Genomic DNA, 18,953 nt, shown 5'->3' with positions numbered 1-18,953 from the left:
TTCGACTACACGAGGCATATTCTTACGGGGAAGAAGGAAACATCCTAAGCTGAACTTTAGGAAGGGGTCAGGCCTAGAGCTGGCTTCCTCCCTTCTCTCATCTGTTCTCTGCTTGGCACTCCTGTCCCTGCTCAGCCACAGGCCCCCACTCATGCCCTGCTTTCAGGTTTTTGGGTGTGATGACCAGAGTCAGGAAAGAATTTGCTCTCAGCTGAGTGGCACAGACACATGGAAGGTCTGGGAGCAGGCCCAGGGTGCTTTCCTACACTTGGAACCCAGGAAAGAGGCAGGAGTAAAGAAAGAACCACAACATCCCCTGCTTTTTCTCTCTTACCCTGGCATGGACAAGGTTTAACATGAGCAGAGCCATTTAGTGCCTCTCCCTGAAGAAATACTTGTAGAGAGAAAAGAGTAGCTAATGAGTCAGCAGGGAGAGGGTGTCTGAAGCCCTCAGTCCTTCAGATGATATTACTCAGAGGTCACAAAGCAAATCTGAGGGTCTCACCCTGGTCACAAGGGGAGGTGGGTGCTGACTTGGATCGATCTTCCTCAGACGGTGAGCTTCCGGAAGCAGGCTGCGGAGACTCGGCGCCAGCAATGAGCTAGAGAGAGGGAGAGAGAGGGCGGGGGCGGAGACATGAGAAGGGAGGGTGGGGAGCAACCCCCAAGTCAGAACCGCCCAGATGCTGGACCCCAGCGAGGGCTGTAGGAGCCCCGGGGGCACAGCAGCACTTGCTGAACTGACCTTCTGAAAGCCCAGACTCAGGTTCCTCCTGACAGTTAAAGGGAAGACGAGACTGCACGTGGTGATGCACGCGAGTGCTGAATCACTAGGTTGCACACCAGAATCCAACATTACACTATGGGGCAGCCAACAGGAATTAAAAACTTAGGAAGAGACTGTGGTTTGTTCAGTTTTCATCCTATGCAAAGGCAATTGACCTGTCTAAGCAAAGCACAACTGCACCCCTTCCGTGAAAACCCGCTCGCCAATGCAAGCAGCTCGAGTTATCACGTTTATCCGTCCTCTTGTTCAGCTGTGTTTAGTTAATGGCTTCTGCTTATGGATACTGTGTGGGGCACTCTCCTCACGTAGACTATAGGCTCTTTGAAGGTAAGACTCTATCTAGCATTTGTATTGCCTCTGGCGCCTTGTACCAAATGATACCTTTAGTCGAAGCTCAATAAATATTTTTAGGTGCATTGATACCGGTTGGCAAATTTTAACAGGACACCCTCCAGTGAAGTCTATTTCCCAGCACAGGTGTCAGTGCACCCATGTGGAGTTCCCACCAAAGTCAGAGGTTTGGACTAAGCAGTCACACATACTCTATTTTACTCTTGCTCCAGAGCCGTGTGCACACATCCTTGCTGGGTGAAGGACTACTCGCAAAGGGCAACTTGAAGACAGACAACACTCCAGCAAGCCTGACGCTCCTGCAAAAAGCCCGCTTAGCTTCTGAGCAAGAGACTTCTCTCCCTTACTCACACGCTAAGGGACCAAGGGATCCAAGCCACGACTTGGATCATGTGGCTTTTTTCCAGCTTTTGCATCAGAAGCAACCCAGCAATAAAAATATCAGAATCCTTTAGTCTTTAACTCTGTCTTCTCTTGAATTCCTCCATGTTGGCTTCATATCACCAGGTGCCCCCAAACCTCAGACAGACGATGGCTGGTTATTGGCATTATGGCCTGTGTAAACTGGGGGTGGGGGGCAGGGAGGGCAGGTGTGTATTGAGTTTTCTTTTAAAATGCTTCATGATGACTAATGAAGGTTCTGTCTCCATTTCCTTCTAGCAAGGAGAAAAGCCATATCTCCTGAAGAGGGCTCTCTCTAGAGCTCATAAATGTGTCTGTCCTACTCTGTCATCACAAGGTGTTTACTTAACCCACTCCTTCGGTGGGGGTCTAGCATTCCTGGGTGCAGACATTCTGCTTACAATTGCAATGCCTTGGGTCAATAACTAAAGTCCTACTTCCACTGGTGGGATTTACAGAGCTAAGAGTCACCAGAAGCACAAAATCCCATAGCTAACCAACCAGGGAGAAGAGAGTTCTTCTCCTCCAACCTTGGCTTATTGGGAAGGTAAAGAAGGAGGAGTTTAAGAAGATTAAAACGATCCAAACCTCCCCATTCAAGGGAAAGGGCTCTTCTGAGATGCACCCGGGAAAAGGTGGGGGGGCAGCCTCTAAAAGAAGGGAAACACAGAGCCCTTCGGAAGGAATTTTAGGGCAGGACTTAGGGAGAACATTGGGAGTCCAAACTGTAGAGCACCTGGTGTGCGAATTACTTTTCTAGAAAGTGCTTGAGAATGCCTGGTACTGGGCGATGAGGATCACTGCCTGCTTCTCACCTCCACCAGAACTTCTTGCCCAGTTAAATGTGGTTCTGATTTTCTCATAACTTACTTTTTCAAAAACTCTTACATTTTCTAGGCTGGGAGCCAAGGCTAAGAAGGGCCTTCAAACAAAATGCTATGGATGCCTTTAGCTCTGTTTACATCTGTGGGCCCTGACTTACCAAAATAACATTTTAGCAAATGGATCTCTTCCCACTGACATTCCAAAGGTCACCCGGGTAGAGACAGGGGCTTAGGTCTCCCAAGAAAGACCCAGATGTTTCATGTCATGGGGCATTAACAATGTCCCTTGGGCAGCTGAGTGCGGGCACTAGCACAGACCTTCTTGGCTTGTTCCCTAGAAAAGAATGTGGCTCCAGCTCTTCGTCCACTTATCCTCATTATAGCAATACCAGGGGGCAAAGTTCAAAACAGTGACATTGCTTTCATGCCAGTTCTGGAGGCAGATAAGCCTATTGCCTTGTCTAGAATGGTGCTTTTTCTAGAGAGAATTCCAAAGTCCTCATCTCAAAGGTTATGTTTCCCCAAGGAATGTAACACTTGAGACTTGCTTTGTTTTCCCCCCACTTCTGGAACTGAAGGAGACTTTAATGTCACTTGCCTAATTTCTTTTTTTTTTTCCTTCCCTTTAAGCACATGCTATTTTGTGTGCAGTGTCTCAAACCCAGTGATCTTAGAACCTCACTCCATGGGACTCTCAGGAAGCCAGCACAGAGAAAGTGGGCCCACAGAGAGCTCCAGAAACACCACCAAATGGCCAGTTACCTTTTTCCTCCTTTGGCCGCTGTTGGTGATTTTGTCTGGAGTGACGCCTAGGTCCGCCAGGACTTTGGCAATTCCTCTGGCGTCCACTCCACAGTTGGGAGCTACGTTGGTCTCACAGCGTCGGTGAACGTTCATCTTGCAGACTGTAAGGAGACACGGAGAGGAGACTTCCAACATTCATGACCGAAAACATTACCTTATTTTTTTCCTGATTGTAAATGTAATACATGTTCATTTGACAGAATTTAGAAAACGCAGAAAGACAAAAAGAGAAAAATAAAATCACACAGAACTAACAGCATCCATCCAAACACCATACAGTGGTCACCACTGTTTGTGGATAAATATCACATTACATTTCCTTTCAGGGAGCAGAACACTGACTATGAAAGAACAAAACTGGTTTATTTAGAGAAAGTTCATTTGGATCCTGAGCACAGATGGGTTGCATATATACAGTGCATTATACTACTTTGCTAAAATGTGCGAATATTACCCAGAGAGAAGTGCCCATAGTAGAGCCTGAGACACTCATCTGAACATGAGGACACTGAGTAAGGAGACCCCCAAGGCTCCTTTCAAATCTAAAATCCAATTTCAAAGGAACAAGAGCCGTGCCTGAAAGTCTTGTTTTGCCCATATCACTTAGTTGTCCTTGGTATAGAGCATCGCAAGTGAAAACATCAACCAGCTGGTTTCCAGCTTAGTATTCTCGTTTCCAGCTTAGCATGTACAGCACTTGGAGGACATCACTGGGTCCTAACAAGCACAAAGCTTGCACGAACCGAAAAACTCATTCTTCTCAGATTTACCAGAGAAGGAAGGTCACAGGGCAAACACTACCGCCAAAATGAACGAGACAGATGGGGAGCTACAGTGAACCACAACTCACCAGGCAGAAACTCCCCAGCAGCAACCTCTGTGGGGGCCAGGGCAGGGGAACTAGAAGCGAAACTGACAAAGTGTTGGAGTCTCCGGGCAGACAAGGCTAAGTCCAATCTCTGGGCAGACCCAGCCAGTCATAGGGAACCCCCACATCTTTGTCAGTTTTGCTTCTAGGAGTTTGACCAGGTTCTCAGAGTAAACCCTGGAGAAAAATTCCCTTATGCTTCTGGCTGCAGGGCGGGGGTGGGCGGTGCAGGACAGGGGGGAAACCATTTTGAAACAAACCAGAATACTTTGTTCTTAACAAGGCCTGCTTTTAGGAGAAACTATTTTACAAGATCCTCAACTATTGTAGTTTTATCAGATGCTACCTGACCCTGGCTCAGGGTGGGGGTGGGGGGGGGCGGATACCCTAAGTCTAGCCTGCTGTAGCTTTCCATGTGGAAGAAGAAAGATACCCAACTCCAGCCCACTCCAGCCATACTGTCCTACCTAAGATGGGAGGGAAAAGAAGAAAACAAAAAACCCTGAGTAATAGTCACAAAGCTCATAGTTCAGAGGAACAGGCTCAGGCAAAGACTGAGATCTAATTACAGGACTATAGAATGCTTCCCCTCCTCCACACCCTCGCCACCACCTTATTAAAGGTCTATTTACTGCAGTTCTTTCACCTAGTACATCATGTCCAGCTATCAAGAAAAAGTTAAAAGGCATTCTAAAACGGCAAAACCCACAGTTTGAAGAGACAGAGCAAGCAGTCAGAACCAGACCCAGACATGGCAGGAATGCTGGAATTATCAGACTGGGAATTGAAAACAGCTATGATTAATTTGCTAAGGGCTCTGATCAATAAAGTAGACAGCATGTGAGAACAAATAGGCAATATAAGCAGAGAGATGGAAATTCTAAGAAAGAATCAAAAGGTTATTCTAGAGATCACAAACACTTAACAGAAATGAAGAATGCAATGAGCCTGGGTGGCTCAGGTCATGATCTCACGATTTGTGAGTTCGAGCCCCACTTGGAGCTCTGTGCTGACAGCTCAGAGCCTGGAGCCTGCTTTGGGTTCTGTGTTTCCCTCTCTCTCTGCCCCTCCCCCACTCATGCTCTGTCTCTCTCTCTTGCTCTCAAAAATAAACATTAAATTTTTTTTTTTTAAATGAAGAATACCATTGCTGGGACCATTGGTAGAATGGACACAGGTGAGGAAATAATCTCTGAGCTTGAGAATATGTCAATAGAAACTTCCAAAACAGAGAAGCAAAGAGAAAAAAAAAAAGACTAAGGAAAAGAGAGACTGTTTAAGAACTGTGGGACTATAAAAGGTATAATGTGTATGATGGAAACACCAGATGAAGAAGACAGAGATAAACAGAAGAAATATTTGAAGCAAAAATGACTGCGAATGTCCTCAAATTAATGTCAGACACCAAACCACAGATTTGGGAAGCTCAGAGAATACCAAGCAGGATATATGAAAGAAAAAAAAAAACAAACTATACCTAGGCATGTCATACACAAACTTCAGAAAATCAAAGATAAAGAAAAACTATTCTTGAAAGAAGCCAGAAGGAAATAACACCTGACCTACAGAGCAGCAAAGATAAGAACTACATCTGACTCATCCCCAGAAACCATGCAAGCAAGAGAACACAGTGAAATATTTAAAGTACTGAGAAAAAAAAAAAAAAACCACCAACATAGAATTCCGTATCTGTGAAGTTATTCTTCAAAAGTGAAGGAGAAAGAAAGACTTCTTTCAGACAAATAAAAACTGAGGGAATTCATTGTCAGCAGACTGGTCTTGCAAGGAATGTTAAAAGAAGTTCTTCAGGAAGAAGGAAAACAACATCGGTCAGAAACTCAGATCTGTGTAAAGAAAGACCATCGGAGAAGGAACAAGTGATGGTAAAATAAAAACTTGTATTTCCCTCAGTCTTCATTGATCTAAGAAATAACATTTCCTCAAAATAATGGCAACAATATAACCAATTACATATGCTGATGTACATCGTATGTATATAAATATGTGTGCTTACACGTAAGGGAAATGAACCATAGCAATGATACATGGAGTGGGAGAAATTATGATTATTTTGTTATTATAATGTACATGCATTACCTCTGGAGCATTAAGAGTATTATTTGAAAGTGGCTTTGGATTAGTTGTAAATGTATATTGCAAACTCTAGGCAACCACAAAGATAATTAAAAAAGGAAAAATAACTGATATGTTAACAACAAAGAGAGAAAATGGAATCATATGAAATATTCAATTAATTACAGAAAGCAGGAAAAAAAGAGAATAAAAATAGGAAGAACAAGGGCATCAAATGGAAAACAGCAGCAAAAATGGTAGCTATTAATCCAATTATGTCAATAATCAGTTTAAATGTCAGTGGTCTAAATATACTTGACCCTTGAACAACACAGGAGTTAGGGGTATTGACCCCCCTGCATAGTAAAAAAGCCAAGTATAACTTTTGACTCCCTCAAAACTTAACATCTAATAGCCTACTGTTGACTGGAAGCCTTGTGGAAACAAACAGTCGATGAACTCATATTTTGTATTATATACTATATTCTTTCAACAAAGCTTGAGGAAAAAAATGCTAGTAAGAAAATAATAAGGAAAATACATTTACAGTACTGTAAAAATTCCACATATAAGTGGACCCACACAGTTTAAACCTGTGCTGTTCAATGGTCAACTGTATGCCAATTGAGATTTTTAGAGTGGATCAAAAAACAGGACCCAATTATATTTAATCTACAAGAAATATACTTTATTTTTTTGTTCTTTTTGAGGTTAATTTTTTTTAATTTTATATATTATTTTTTAATTTACATCCAAGTTAGTTAGCATATGTTGGAACGATTTCAGGAGTAGATTCCTTAATGCCCCTTACCAATTTAGCCCATCCCCCCTCCCACAACCCCTCCAGTAACCCTGTTTTCTATATTTAAGTCTCTTATGTTTTTGTCCCCCTCCCTGATTTTATATTATTTTTGCCTCCCTTCCCTTGTGTTCATCTGTTTTGTATCTTAAATTCCTCATATGAGTGAAGCCATATGATATTTGTCTTTCTCTGACTAATTTCATTTAGGATAATACCCTCTAGTTCGATCCACATAGTTGCAAATGGCAAGATTTCATTCTTTTTGATTGCCGAGTAATACTCCAGTGTGTGTGTGTGTGTGTGTGTGTGTGTGTGTGTGTGTACCACATCTTCTTTATCTATTCATCTGTCGATGGACATTTAGGCTCTTTCCATACTTTGGCTATTGTGATAGTGCTGCTATAAACATTGGGGTCATGTGCCCCTTCGAAACAGCAAGCCTGTATCATTCGGATAAACACCTAGTAGTGCAGTTACTGGGTCGTAGGGTAGTTCTATTTTTAATTTTTTGAGGAACCTCCATACTGTTTTCCAGAGCGGCTGCACCAGTTTGCATTCCCACCAGCAGTGCAAAAGGGATCCTTTTTCTCCACATCCTCGCCAACATCTGTTGTTGCCTGAGTTGTTAATGTTAGTCACTCTGACAGGTGTGAGGTGGTATCTCATTGTGGTTTTGAGGTAAATAATCCACAAGAAATATACTTTAAATGTAAGACATACTTAGGTTAAAATTAAAGGCATGGAGAAAGATATACTGTGCTAACAGTGACAAAAAGAAGGCAGAAGTGGCTATATTAATTTCAGACAGAGCAGACTTCAGAGCAAGGTAAGTTGACAGGGATAGCAAAAGGCATTACATAATGATAAAGGGATCAATTCTCAAAGAAGACATTAAATCTTTAATGTGCATGCACCTAGAAGCAGAGTATCGAAATATGTGAGGCAAAAACAGAACCGCAAGGAGAAATAGATGAATCCACTGTTACAGTTGGAGACGTCAATACTCTGCTATCAGAAATGGATAGATCGAGAAGGCAGAAAATCAGTAAGGACATGGTTAAAGTCAACAGCACCACCAACCGACTGAATGTAATTGACTACTATATCTAGCAATTACTCCATCCAACAACAGAATACACCTACTTTCGAGCTCACATGGAACATTTACCAAGACAGACCACATTCTGAGCCATAAAACACACCCTAACGGATTTAAAAGAACAACAATAACAAAAAATCATACAATGCCTGCTTTCAGACTATAGTGGAATTAAATTAGAAATCAATAACAGAAATATGTTTGGAAAATCCTCAAATGCTTGGAAATTAAATAACACACTGCTAAATAACACATAGGTCAAGAGGAAATCTCAAGAGGAATCTAAAAACATTTTGAACGGACTGAAAATGAAAACCCAACTTCTCATAATTGGCAGGATACAGCAAAACCATTCCTAGAAGACACAAACTCTACCAAACCTCACAAAAGAAATAGACAATGTAAAAGGTCAAGTTCTATTAAAGCAATCAAGTCAGTAATTAATAATTTTCCAAAACAGCATCAGGCCCAGATAGGTTGACTGGTGAATGTTACCAAACCTTTAAGTTAGAAATTATACCAATTCTCTATAGTATCTTCGGGAAGATGAAAGCAGAAGGAATATTACAAGAAAAGACAACTACAGCCCAACATCTCTCATGAATACAGATGTAAAACTCCTCACTAAAATACCAGCAAATGGAATCCAGCAGTGCATAAGAAATATAAACCATAAGCAAGTAGGACTTATTTCAGGTACACAAGACTAGTTCAACATTTGAAAATCAGTTAATGTAATCCTTCACATCAATAGGCTAAAGAAGGAAAATCACACAATCCTATTGATAGATGCAGAAAAAGCATTTGGCAAAATCCAACACCATCACAATCAAATCTCTTAGAAACCAAGAAATACAGAATTTCCTGAACTTGATTAAGAACATCCACAAAAAAACCCTACAGCTAATATCATACTTATGGATGAGAAACTAGAAGTTTTCTAACGTTAAGTACAAGGCAAGGATCCTACTATCCCTACTATCCCTACTATCCCTTTTCAGTATTGTATCAGAAGTACTAGATAATACAATAAGACAAGAAAAAGAGATAAAAGGTATACAGATTGAAAAGGAGGAAATAAAACTGCCTTTATTCACAGATGACATTGTCTATGTAGAAAATCCCAAAGAGCTGAAAAAAATCTTCTGGAATTAATAAACAAGGATGTAGGATACAAGGCTAATATACAAAAGCCAATCATCTTCTTATATACCACCAATGATCAAGTGGAATCTGAAATTAAAAACATGATACTGACCTCAGCACCTAAAAAATACTTAGGTATAAATCTAACAAAATATGTCCAAAGTCTATATGAGTAAAACTACAAAACTCTGATGAAAGAAACAAAAAAAGAACTAAATAAAGGGAGAGACATTCCATGTTCATGGGTAGGAAATCTTAGTGTTGTTAGCATGTCAATTTTTCTTAAGGCATTTTCAATCAAAATCCCACATTTTGTGGATATTGACAAAGGGAGTCTAAAGTTTATATGGAGAGGCAAAGACCCAGAATAGCCAATGCAATATTGAGAAGAGCAAAGTTGGAGGACTGAGACTACCTGAGTTCAAGACTTACTCTAAAAGGTATATTAAGACAGTGTGTATTGGTGAAAGAGTAGACAAACCAATCAATGGAACAGAAACAGAGAGTGCAGAAAGAGATCCCCATAATTATACAACTATCGATCCTTGATAGAGGAGCAAAGGTACAATGGAGCAAAAGATAGGTTTTTTTCAACAAACAGTGCTGGAACCCCAAGACATACTCACACACAAATGAATCTAGACACAGACCTCACACCCTTCACATAAATTAATGGAGCACAGACCCAAAGATAAAACTCAAAACTATGAGACTCCTAGAAGGTAGAAGAAAACCTAGGTGACCTCAGGTACAGTGATGACTTTTTAAATACAACCCCAAAGGCATGATCAATGAAAGAAAAAATTGATAAGCTGAACTTCATTAAAATTAAAGACTTCTGCTCTGCAAAGGACATTGTCAAGAGAATGAGAAGACAAGCCACAGACTGGGAGAAAATATTTGCAAAAGACAATCTGATAAAGGCTTATTATCCAAAATAAGCAAAGAATTCTTAAAACTCAATGATAAGAAAATGAATGACCCAATTTAAAAATGGGCAAAAGACCTGAGCAGAAACCTCACCAAAGATATACAGATGGCATCCGTTGAAGATGCTCGATATCATATGTCATTAAGGAATTGCAAATTAAAATGACAATGAAAATACCACTACCATGCCTATAAAAATGGCCAAAATCCAAAACAATGACACCAAATGCTGGTGAGGATATGTATGAAGCAACAGGAATTCTCATTCATTGCTAATGGGAGTGCAAAATGGTACAGCCACTTTGGAAGACAGTTTGGTAGTTTCTTTCAAAATTAAATATACTCGACCATACAATCTAGCTATCACATTCCTGGTATTTACCCAAATGAGCTGAAAACTTATGCCCACGTGAAAACCTGCACAAGGATGTTCACAGCAGTTTTATTCATAATTACCAAAAGTTGGAAACGGCCAGGTTGTCCATCAGCAGGTGAAGAGATAAATAAACTGTGGCATGCCCAGACAATGGAATTTTATTCAGCACTAAAAAGAAATGATCTATTAAACTATGAAAAGACATGGATGAGCCTTATATGCATATTGCTAAGTGAAGGAGGCCAATCTGAAAAGGCTCTGTGTTGCAGGATTCCAACCACATGACACCCTGGAAAAAAAAAACAACTATGGAGACAGTAAAAGGGTCAGTAGTTGCCAGTAGTTGGGGGGAAGCAGGGATAAACAGGCAGAGAGCACAGAGGATTTTTAGGGCAAGGAAATTACTCGGTATGAGACCATATTGGTGAATACAGGGCATTATACCTGTCCAAAATCATGGAATGGACAATACCAAGAGCGAGGCCTAATGTAAACCGAGTGATAACAATGGGTCAGTCTAAGTCCGCTGATTGTAACAAATGTACCGCGCTGGTGGGGGATGCTGATAGTGGGGGATACCGATTGTGTGTGAGGGTATGGCGCATATGGGAAATCTCTGTACATTCTCAATTTTGCTGTAAACCTAAAACTTCTCTAAAAACTAAAGTCTATTAAAAAAAAACCAAAACACAGACAAATCTTTCTGAATGAAACCAAGCAGGGTGGCTGGGCCTCCTCCTGGCCCTGCATAGCCTGATCACTGGCCTGGAGGAGGGACCGCACAAATCACACCCCCGACCCCAACTCAGGCTTGGAGGGTTCAACTGAGCTTTGGAGCTCAAGATGTCCACAGAACCAAAGATGAGGGTGCAAGGTAGGGGTGCTGGTGGGAGGGGCCTTTCTCAGACAATATAAACATATAAGGAAGCTCCCCTGCAGCCTAGCCAAGGTGCTGATTGCATTCACTGAATGACTGCTAGTGAGGTCCGGAAATCCTCAGGCCCATCATGTACTCCCAGCCCTCTGTTCTAAATTCCCTATCCCACTCCCTGCAGCAGATGCTACCCTCTGACACTCAGCTCACCTTACTACTCCTGCCCACCAGCCCTGTGAATGCTTTCTCCTGCCTTTTCTTGAGGTGACAGAAAGGACAAGAACAAAGCAACCAAATTAAAAGGATTTCTTAGCAAGGGCAACTGATCTACATAACTTAGCCTCTGGCGCCCTCTGCTGTTAAAATGCTGACCCTGTCGTAACGAAACCACAATCAGAGTGAGTTGGCAGACAGGAGAACAGAAAGTCTTCAGGGACTTCATTTTTTACTTTAAAAAATTTTGTTTTCTTCCTCAAAGATTTTGCTTTTTATTTTTAAAGACTCTGTTACTTCCCCGGGAGAGCCATGTAGTTTTCTTAATACGTAAGAAAAAACAAATCCCAATGATGTGTCAGTTCAAACGGATGGCACGAGACAGTGACGTTGAAAGTGCTTTGAAAAGTCTGGAAACATGACAGCACAGCTGGCTGAGGAAGGGGAACTTGAGATAATTCAGGCAGCCCATGGGTCCCCTGGAGGCCGGGGGGTGATACCCAGAGGCTACAGACCAATAAAAGTATGTGGCCCTGCTGGCTGGATCCAAAAGAAACCTGAGGTTCACTCACATTAATGGGGACCAAACAAACCACCCATACTGTCCTTCCTCACCTCCACACCCCACCACTACTGGTGAACACCAAGGTCAAGGGCCATCAGCCCTGGGCTGCCAGTCTCAGCCCTTTAAGGTTTCCCCGTCCAGACTGCCTTGAATGTCCATTTTCAGTGGTTTCACCTGCACAATTCATGCCGGGAAGAAACAGAGCGGGCCTGCTGGGGCTCTTCTAAGAGGACAATCATTATTCTGCTACTTCCCAGTTACTCATAATTGTTGAGCTCCTACTGCGTCCTGGGCAGTGCCGCCACGCACTCACCTACGTTTTCTATCATCCATTCTACCGTCCTTTGGAGAGATTTTCTTTCCATGTTTGCAGACTTTTCTTAGCGAAGATTAAGGGTGGTACCGAGGTGGGTCAGGCTGTTGGGAATGTTTCCAAAGCAAGCAGCCAGCCTTCTGAGAACAATGACGGAGCCACGCCTGAAGAGAGAGGCAGGCCCATGTGTCCTGCAGAATCCTCTTTATGTTAGTGTGATCTGGCCCTTGAGCACGAGGCAGGGCGCTGGTTTGATTCCATAGCAGGTTAGAGAGGGTCGTGCCGTGCTCGGAGGCAGAAGATAAACAGTTGTCAATAGGAAACGGTGTAACTATGTAATGCAGGTTGGCAGGGGGCAGGAATGACAGACTGTGGAGTCCCAGGCAGAAGATGATAAAGGAGGGTAGAGGGGAAGCTGCCTGGTGGGTCACACCGGGCACCGAATGTCACTGGATAGAGATTGGGGAGCCCTGATCACACTGGAACCACCAGTCAAAGCTTCCCAGGGACTGACTGACCAACTATCTGCTGCCCAGCACTCTTCAGATGATAATGCTGATGGAACACTCCACCGAACGTGCGAGCATGGCCCCCAACATCGCCAGGTGCCACTGCAAAGGAATCCAAATCAACCAGACTCCCGTGGCATTCTGGTGCTGAGCACAAAACTGCTTCTTCCTTCCGTGCCCTCCACTTAGAACTGGTTGCTTACCCTTCCCTCTTGCCCTCCTTCCTGTTCAGGTCCTTCTCCTCACGGTATAGCTCAAGCCCCATCTACCCTCAAAAGCCTGTCCTGACCGCCTGAGTCCCGAGGGCCTCTCTTGCCCATGACTTGCTCACACTTATTTCTGACTCACTGCTTGATTTACTATTATTTAACTTGTTAATGTTCACCACCCAAGTAAGGTGGAAGTTGTTAGAAAGCTAAAGTAATGCTCTGTCTCCATGTTCTCCATGATGCCTTGCACAAGGCAGGGTACCACGCTCTTAAATGAATTCTAACTCTCGAGAGAGTAGCAGAACGTTGGCAGCATAAGGGCAACTCAAAGACCAGACCCCAGTACGTGACAGTGACTGAGATCCTAAACTCCCTACACAAGCATTTTCCACTCATGCAAAACCCAACGTCAAGGCAAAAGAAGGGAAAGCAGTTATTTAAAGACAAACAAACAACAAACGAAAGTCCCCTGATGTAATTACCTCCTCATGCAATTCAACCACACAAAGACCAGGACTTAAAGCTATTGCAGGACTTCTAGGGGCCTTTGTCCCATAACTATTTATACATATGTGTGAAGATACACATACGAGGATGTTTGCAGAAGCTTGAAATAGCGAGGCCGCAGAAACAAGTAAGTGTCCCTCAAGAGGGCAACGTTGAAATGATGGATGGAATGGTCATAATGTGGATTATTAAGCAGCCATTAAAAAGAATGAGGTAACTTATATATACACTGACTTGGAAATACTCTAAGATGTACTGGCAAAAAAGCAAATTACATAACAAGGCATAGACAATTTAATTAAATATTTATTAAGTACCAAGGTATCAGACACTGTTGTAGATGCTGGGGAAATAGAAAAACAGATGGAAAAAACCTTTTGCCTTTATGGACCCTTGGAGAGAAATAAACATTATAATTAGAATATTAGAATAATTAGAATAATTAGAATATTAGAAGGTGATAGTGCCATAAAGAAAAAGCAAAGCAAAGCAAAGGAAGGGGATGGAAGGTAAGAGGTGAGAGCTTCAGTTTTTAAAAGGGCAGTCAGAGTAGCCCTCACAGAGGAGGTGATCACACGTGTGTGTAGGAGAGCATGGGCGTATGGGGTGGGGGGGGGTGTGGGCAGCTTCTAAGATGGTTCCTAATGGTCCTCCTGGTACCTATGCCCTCATGTCATTCCTTCCCATTGAGTGTGTGCTGAATGTAGGAATCTGTTCTCATGAACACAGAATGTCAAAAGTGATGGGATGTCATTTTTGAGATGAGGTTACAAAAGGCTGTGACTTCTGTTTTGGGCATCCTTGTTCACATTCTTGCTTGTATGCTCTGAAGGAAGCCGGCTTCCGTAGTGTGAGCTGCCCTAAGGAGACACCCACGTGGCAAAGAACTGATGTCTCCAGCCAACATCCAGCAAGGACCTGGGGTTCCAACAGCCACGTGAGCGAGCTTGGAGGAGACCTTCTTCCAGTCAAGCCTTCCTATGAGACCAGAGCCCCAGCTTGCCTACAAGCTCATGAGAGACTCTAAGCAAGAAGCACTTAGCCAAGCTGCAACTGGAAAGAGACTCTGAGATAATATTGGTTGTTTTAAGCCTCTAGGTTCCAGAATAACTTGCTATGCAGGAATAGATACCTAACACAGAGTGAGCGAGCGAATTTAGGTATCCATGCAGCAAACATACACAAAAACATCCCTGGAAGGACCCATAGCAGTTAAGTCTTGGGATGGAAGTAGAAAGAGACCATAAAAGGTCTTTAATATCTTTTATAGAAGTTTTAAGTCTTGTTGGAATCTTTTAGAGTGAGAATGACTTACATATTACTTGTTCTTGTTTGTTTGTTTCCTTCTAAAAATACAAACAAAATTTGAAGTTATGACAAGGAGCCGAGTTGCTAGAAAAATAATAAAGGATCGACATTTTCAGAAATGATGAGAATAAAATCACTGTTGTGTGTGTTTAGTGTTTTACAAATGGCCAAAACACTTAAAAAGAAAAGGAAAGAGAAGAGAAGAGAAAACAAAAGAAAAGAAAACAAAAGAAAAGAAGAGAAAAGAAAAGAAAAGAAAAGAAAAGAAAAGAAAAGAAAAGAAAGGAGGAAGGAGGGAAGGGAGGGAAGATTCTTCCTTTCTCTGGTCTTTCTGGCTCCCCACAGCCACTCCCCAAAGTACGCCATGAAGGTGGCTCAGTTCACCATTTTCATTGCAGTTCCCAGAAGGCAGCTGAGATTAGAAGCAAGCCCAGGGTCACCAAGCCAGAGTGACTCCTGCAACTGCTCAGCCAGGAGATAATAGAACCAGGACCGAAACAGCCTCCAAGACTCGAACCCTGTGATCTTGATGGGCCACAACTCCCCTAGGTCATTTGTCCCCAAATTGACCCATTCTTCATCACTTCTTGGAGAGTAAGTGATACTCTGGCTCCTTAGCCCATGAAAGCAGCCTCAGAGCAGGACGGTTATTAAGATGGGATCTCAGAGAAAGGCAGGGAGCCCGGAGGATTCTTTGGGAATCTCCCAGCCAGACTTTCCCCCAGGGTACCGTCACCCCTGCCTGGGGACAGAGCTGCAATCAGAGTGGACATGCAGGCACAGGGGGCCCACCTCACATGGGGATGACAAAACGCCAGTGCTTCTGCAGGTCCCTGCAGGGCACACTGTGAGCAGTGTAGAAGGATCTGGCTTTCTGCTGCCTTGCTCCTCAGTGCCCGATGACTTCAGGGCAGCTGTGCTGGAAGATGTGAGTGTGGGGGGATCGTGGGCAGAAGAGAAATGGAAGGCAGGCTACGAGGAAGGTGAGAATGTGTATCTTCTTTAGAGACGAAAAGAAAAATCATAAGGTATTAGGTGTCTTTCCCTCCAGGGGGACTGACTCCAAGTGTCAATGGAAAAATAAAACACAGGTGCAAAAGGGGCTGGAGAGGTTCATGGTGCAGGTGAGGTCACATTGGGGAAGCCGAGCAGTTAAAATAAAGTGAAGAATTGGGGCACCTGGGTGGTTCAGTCAGTTGAGTGTCCAACTTCAGCTCAGGTCACGATCTCACAGTCTTTGAGTTTGAGCCCCGCGTTGGGCTCTGCGCTGACAGCCCAGAGACTGGAGCCTGCCTCGGATTCTGGAGCCTGCCCTGTGCCTGCATGTCCACTCTGATTGCAGCTCTGTCCCCAGGCAGGGGTGACGGTACCCTGGGGGAAAGTCTGGCTGGGAGATTCCCAAAGAATCCTCCGGGCTCCCTCTCTCTCTGCCCCTCCCCCACTCATGCTCTGTCTGTCTCTGTCTCACAAAAATTGATAAACATTTAAAAATAAAGTGAAGAACAACAAGGATTCACATGCCTCAGGGGCTCAGTGATGCTGGCCTCTGAATGTCTGAAGCCAGTTTCTGGTCTAACAGTGGTTGGGGTGCTCAGGCAGACCCATGAATGAATCCGGAGAGAGACGCGGACTCTACGGGCACTTGAGTCCTAAGAAAAAAGGGATGAAATGTTTTGTCTGCATACTTAGTGCTGGTGTTTTTCTACCCTTTACTAAGGAGCTCGGTTACCCAACAAGTGTTGGTGAGTGTCCTCCTTAGGGTCCAGTGCCTCCGGGCCGTGGGCGGGGAGGGGGCAGCCCAGAGGACAGAGGTGGGTCCCTGTGGGTCCCTGCCTGTATCCTCCTTGTGCACTCCAGTTCTCCATCCCCCACCAGTAAAACAGGGTGGTTATGTTCCCTCTACCTGGCCGACAGAGGGACGGTCTTTAGGGGAATACACACACAACCCATGAACCCACAGGGCTCAGGCAATTTTAGGCTGAAGGGAGATTAACCAAGACAGCCCCGTGGGTCCTTCCTTGTAGACCCAAGCTCTCAAGAAAACGGTTTCACTGAAAATATGTGACCCTATTCACAGGAGGGGGACAACAAAGCTGAAGGCATGGGCCAGGGGACCAGGGCCCCAGCCTAGAGGACCAAGCCAGCATGATCCAGCGAAGGTGGGAACCTGATGGAGGCTTCCAGAGCAGGAGAGGGCATGGAGCAGAGATCGGAGGCAGGTGGGGTAAGCTCTGGCCCCACAGGAACGTGCTCTAGGCCCCTGAGCAGGTCTCTAATTCCTGGTTTCTTTTTTTTTTTTTTTTTTTTAGCAATCATAGCAGTAGAACCAGACTCAGACCCAGGCAAGAGGGGCCCCTGCTCTGAATCCTGCTGGCCTCCTCAGACCATCACCCTCCCTACAGGGTAAGGGGTCTGCAGGAGCAAAAACACATGAGGTTGAGAAAGGATCAAAAGGGAGAAGTAAACACAGGAGATCTGGAGCAAGGAAAGCATTCTGTAGATACCATGGGGGTGGACTCAGGTCACTGTACATTTGTCAAGACCCAAAGAATGTCCAACTCTAAGAGTGAATCCTAATGAAAGCTAGGGACACTGGGTCCCCAGGGTCCTACTGTGGCAATGGAGGCTCAGCCATTGTAATGAACATACCACTGGTGGGGGGGGCACATTGATGGTGGGGAGGCTGTGTGTATGTGGGTGCAGGGGGTATATGGGAAGTCTCTGTACATTTCTCTCACTTTTGCTATAGACTTAAAGTTGCTCTAAAAATAGTCTGTTAATTAAGGGTGGGGGAGAGGTAGCCAAGGTAGAGAAGGAGTAAGAGGGAGTGACCACACCACGGTAACAGGGGAACAGGAGAGGGGAGACCTGTGAACGTGTGCTGGGGACCCTATATTCTGACAGCCTTGGCCTTGAAGTCTGTGTGGCCTGCCCCCCATCCGCTGCTCTGGGCTCCTGGGAACAGGTATCCTTGCTGTAGGTAGCCTCATTGTCCCCTTCCTCTGCTTGAGCTGGCATGAGAGCGTTTCCTGCCAAAACAGCTGAATACACGCCCCTGAGTCCTGCCTTCTTCTAGGGTCATCCAGGGACCCTACAGCCCTGGCAGTGACATCTGGGTGCCTGGGAGGCTTTCTTAAAATGTCAATATTTATGAGATGATGGTATTTTCATTTAGATTCCCCACATTGATCAGTCAGTAATATATTTACTGAAACCCAGACATGGCCTTATCAGAGTGGCATCCAAAGCAGCTCTGTGCTTCCCGGCAACCCCACTCAACAGTCCCTAAAAGCGTCACTCCTCTGCCAACAACACTCCAGAGTCCTGCTCCACTCACTCCCTCCTCTTCCACTGTTTTGATGTCACTTAATGTCAAGAAGGATTTCGGGCAGGCCCTGCTTCTTTGTCTCAGGGTCGTGTGCGGGAATGCTGGTCTGAAAGTCTGGAGAGCTCACCCAGGACAGATGTGTCGACAGCCAGAACTTCCTCCTGCCCCTAATCAGGGTGCCCTCAGTCTCCAGCATAGCCGCTTCCAACCTGCACCACCTCTCACACCCTCCACCCACTCCTTACCTTGACTTCGAAAGGGATCTCCTGGTTCAGAAGACAAGGGGACTCTCACACAATGCCCTCAACAGAGTCAGAACTTAAAGGGTCACCTTGTGTCCTCACCTCCTACCCCTGACACAGGAAACACATCCGCACCTGTGCCTGGCCTCGAGGCTTCCTATCCACCTGGCAGGAGGGGTGTCCATCTTTCTCTCCAAGGCCCACTCCTCTCCCTCCCAGCTCACTAATCTCTCCTATTCTCAAGGTCTTTTCCCTCATTACCTAAAACATTCTGAAAATACTTCATCTACAGCCTCCACACTTGGCCTTCAATCCCACCAAGACACCTCCTGTCAGGAGGTCACTAGAGGCCTCCTGAGAGTTAAATCTAACTCCATGTTCTACTTCTTACCTTGAATGACCTCTTGGAAACATCTGGCGCCA

At 44.3% G+C, this 18,953-nt stretch overlaps 1 protein-coding gene across 1 annotated transcript in view; it reads right to left on the bottom strand.

Moving 5' to 3' along the window:
* PRKCE (protein kinase C epsilon) overlaps positions 1–18,953 on the bottom strand; it is a 442,370-nt gene that overhangs the window by 125,313 nt on the left and 298,104 nt on the right. The window contains exons 7-8 of the mRNA XM_049649833.1: positions 3,127–3,269; positions 506–602 (exon numbers count right to left, since the gene is read on the bottom strand). Of these exons, the coding sequence (XP_049505790.1) occupies positions 506–602; positions 3,127–3,269 (240 nt within the window). The remainder of the gene's footprint in view (positions 1–505; positions 603–3,126; positions 3,270–18,953) is intronic.

The sequence above is a fragment of the Panthera uncia genome (genome assembly GCF_023721935.1).
Source record: "Panthera uncia isolate 11264 chromosome A3 unlocalized genomic scaffold, Puncia_PCG_1.0 HiC_scaffold_11, whole genome shotgun sequence".
NCBI classification, from domain to species: Eukaryota; Metazoa; Chordata; class Mammalia; order Carnivora; family Felidae; genus Panthera; species Panthera uncia.
The sequence above is the reverse complement of the archived record's forward strand: the minus strand, read 5'-3'. Positions and strand labels throughout refer to the sequence as shown.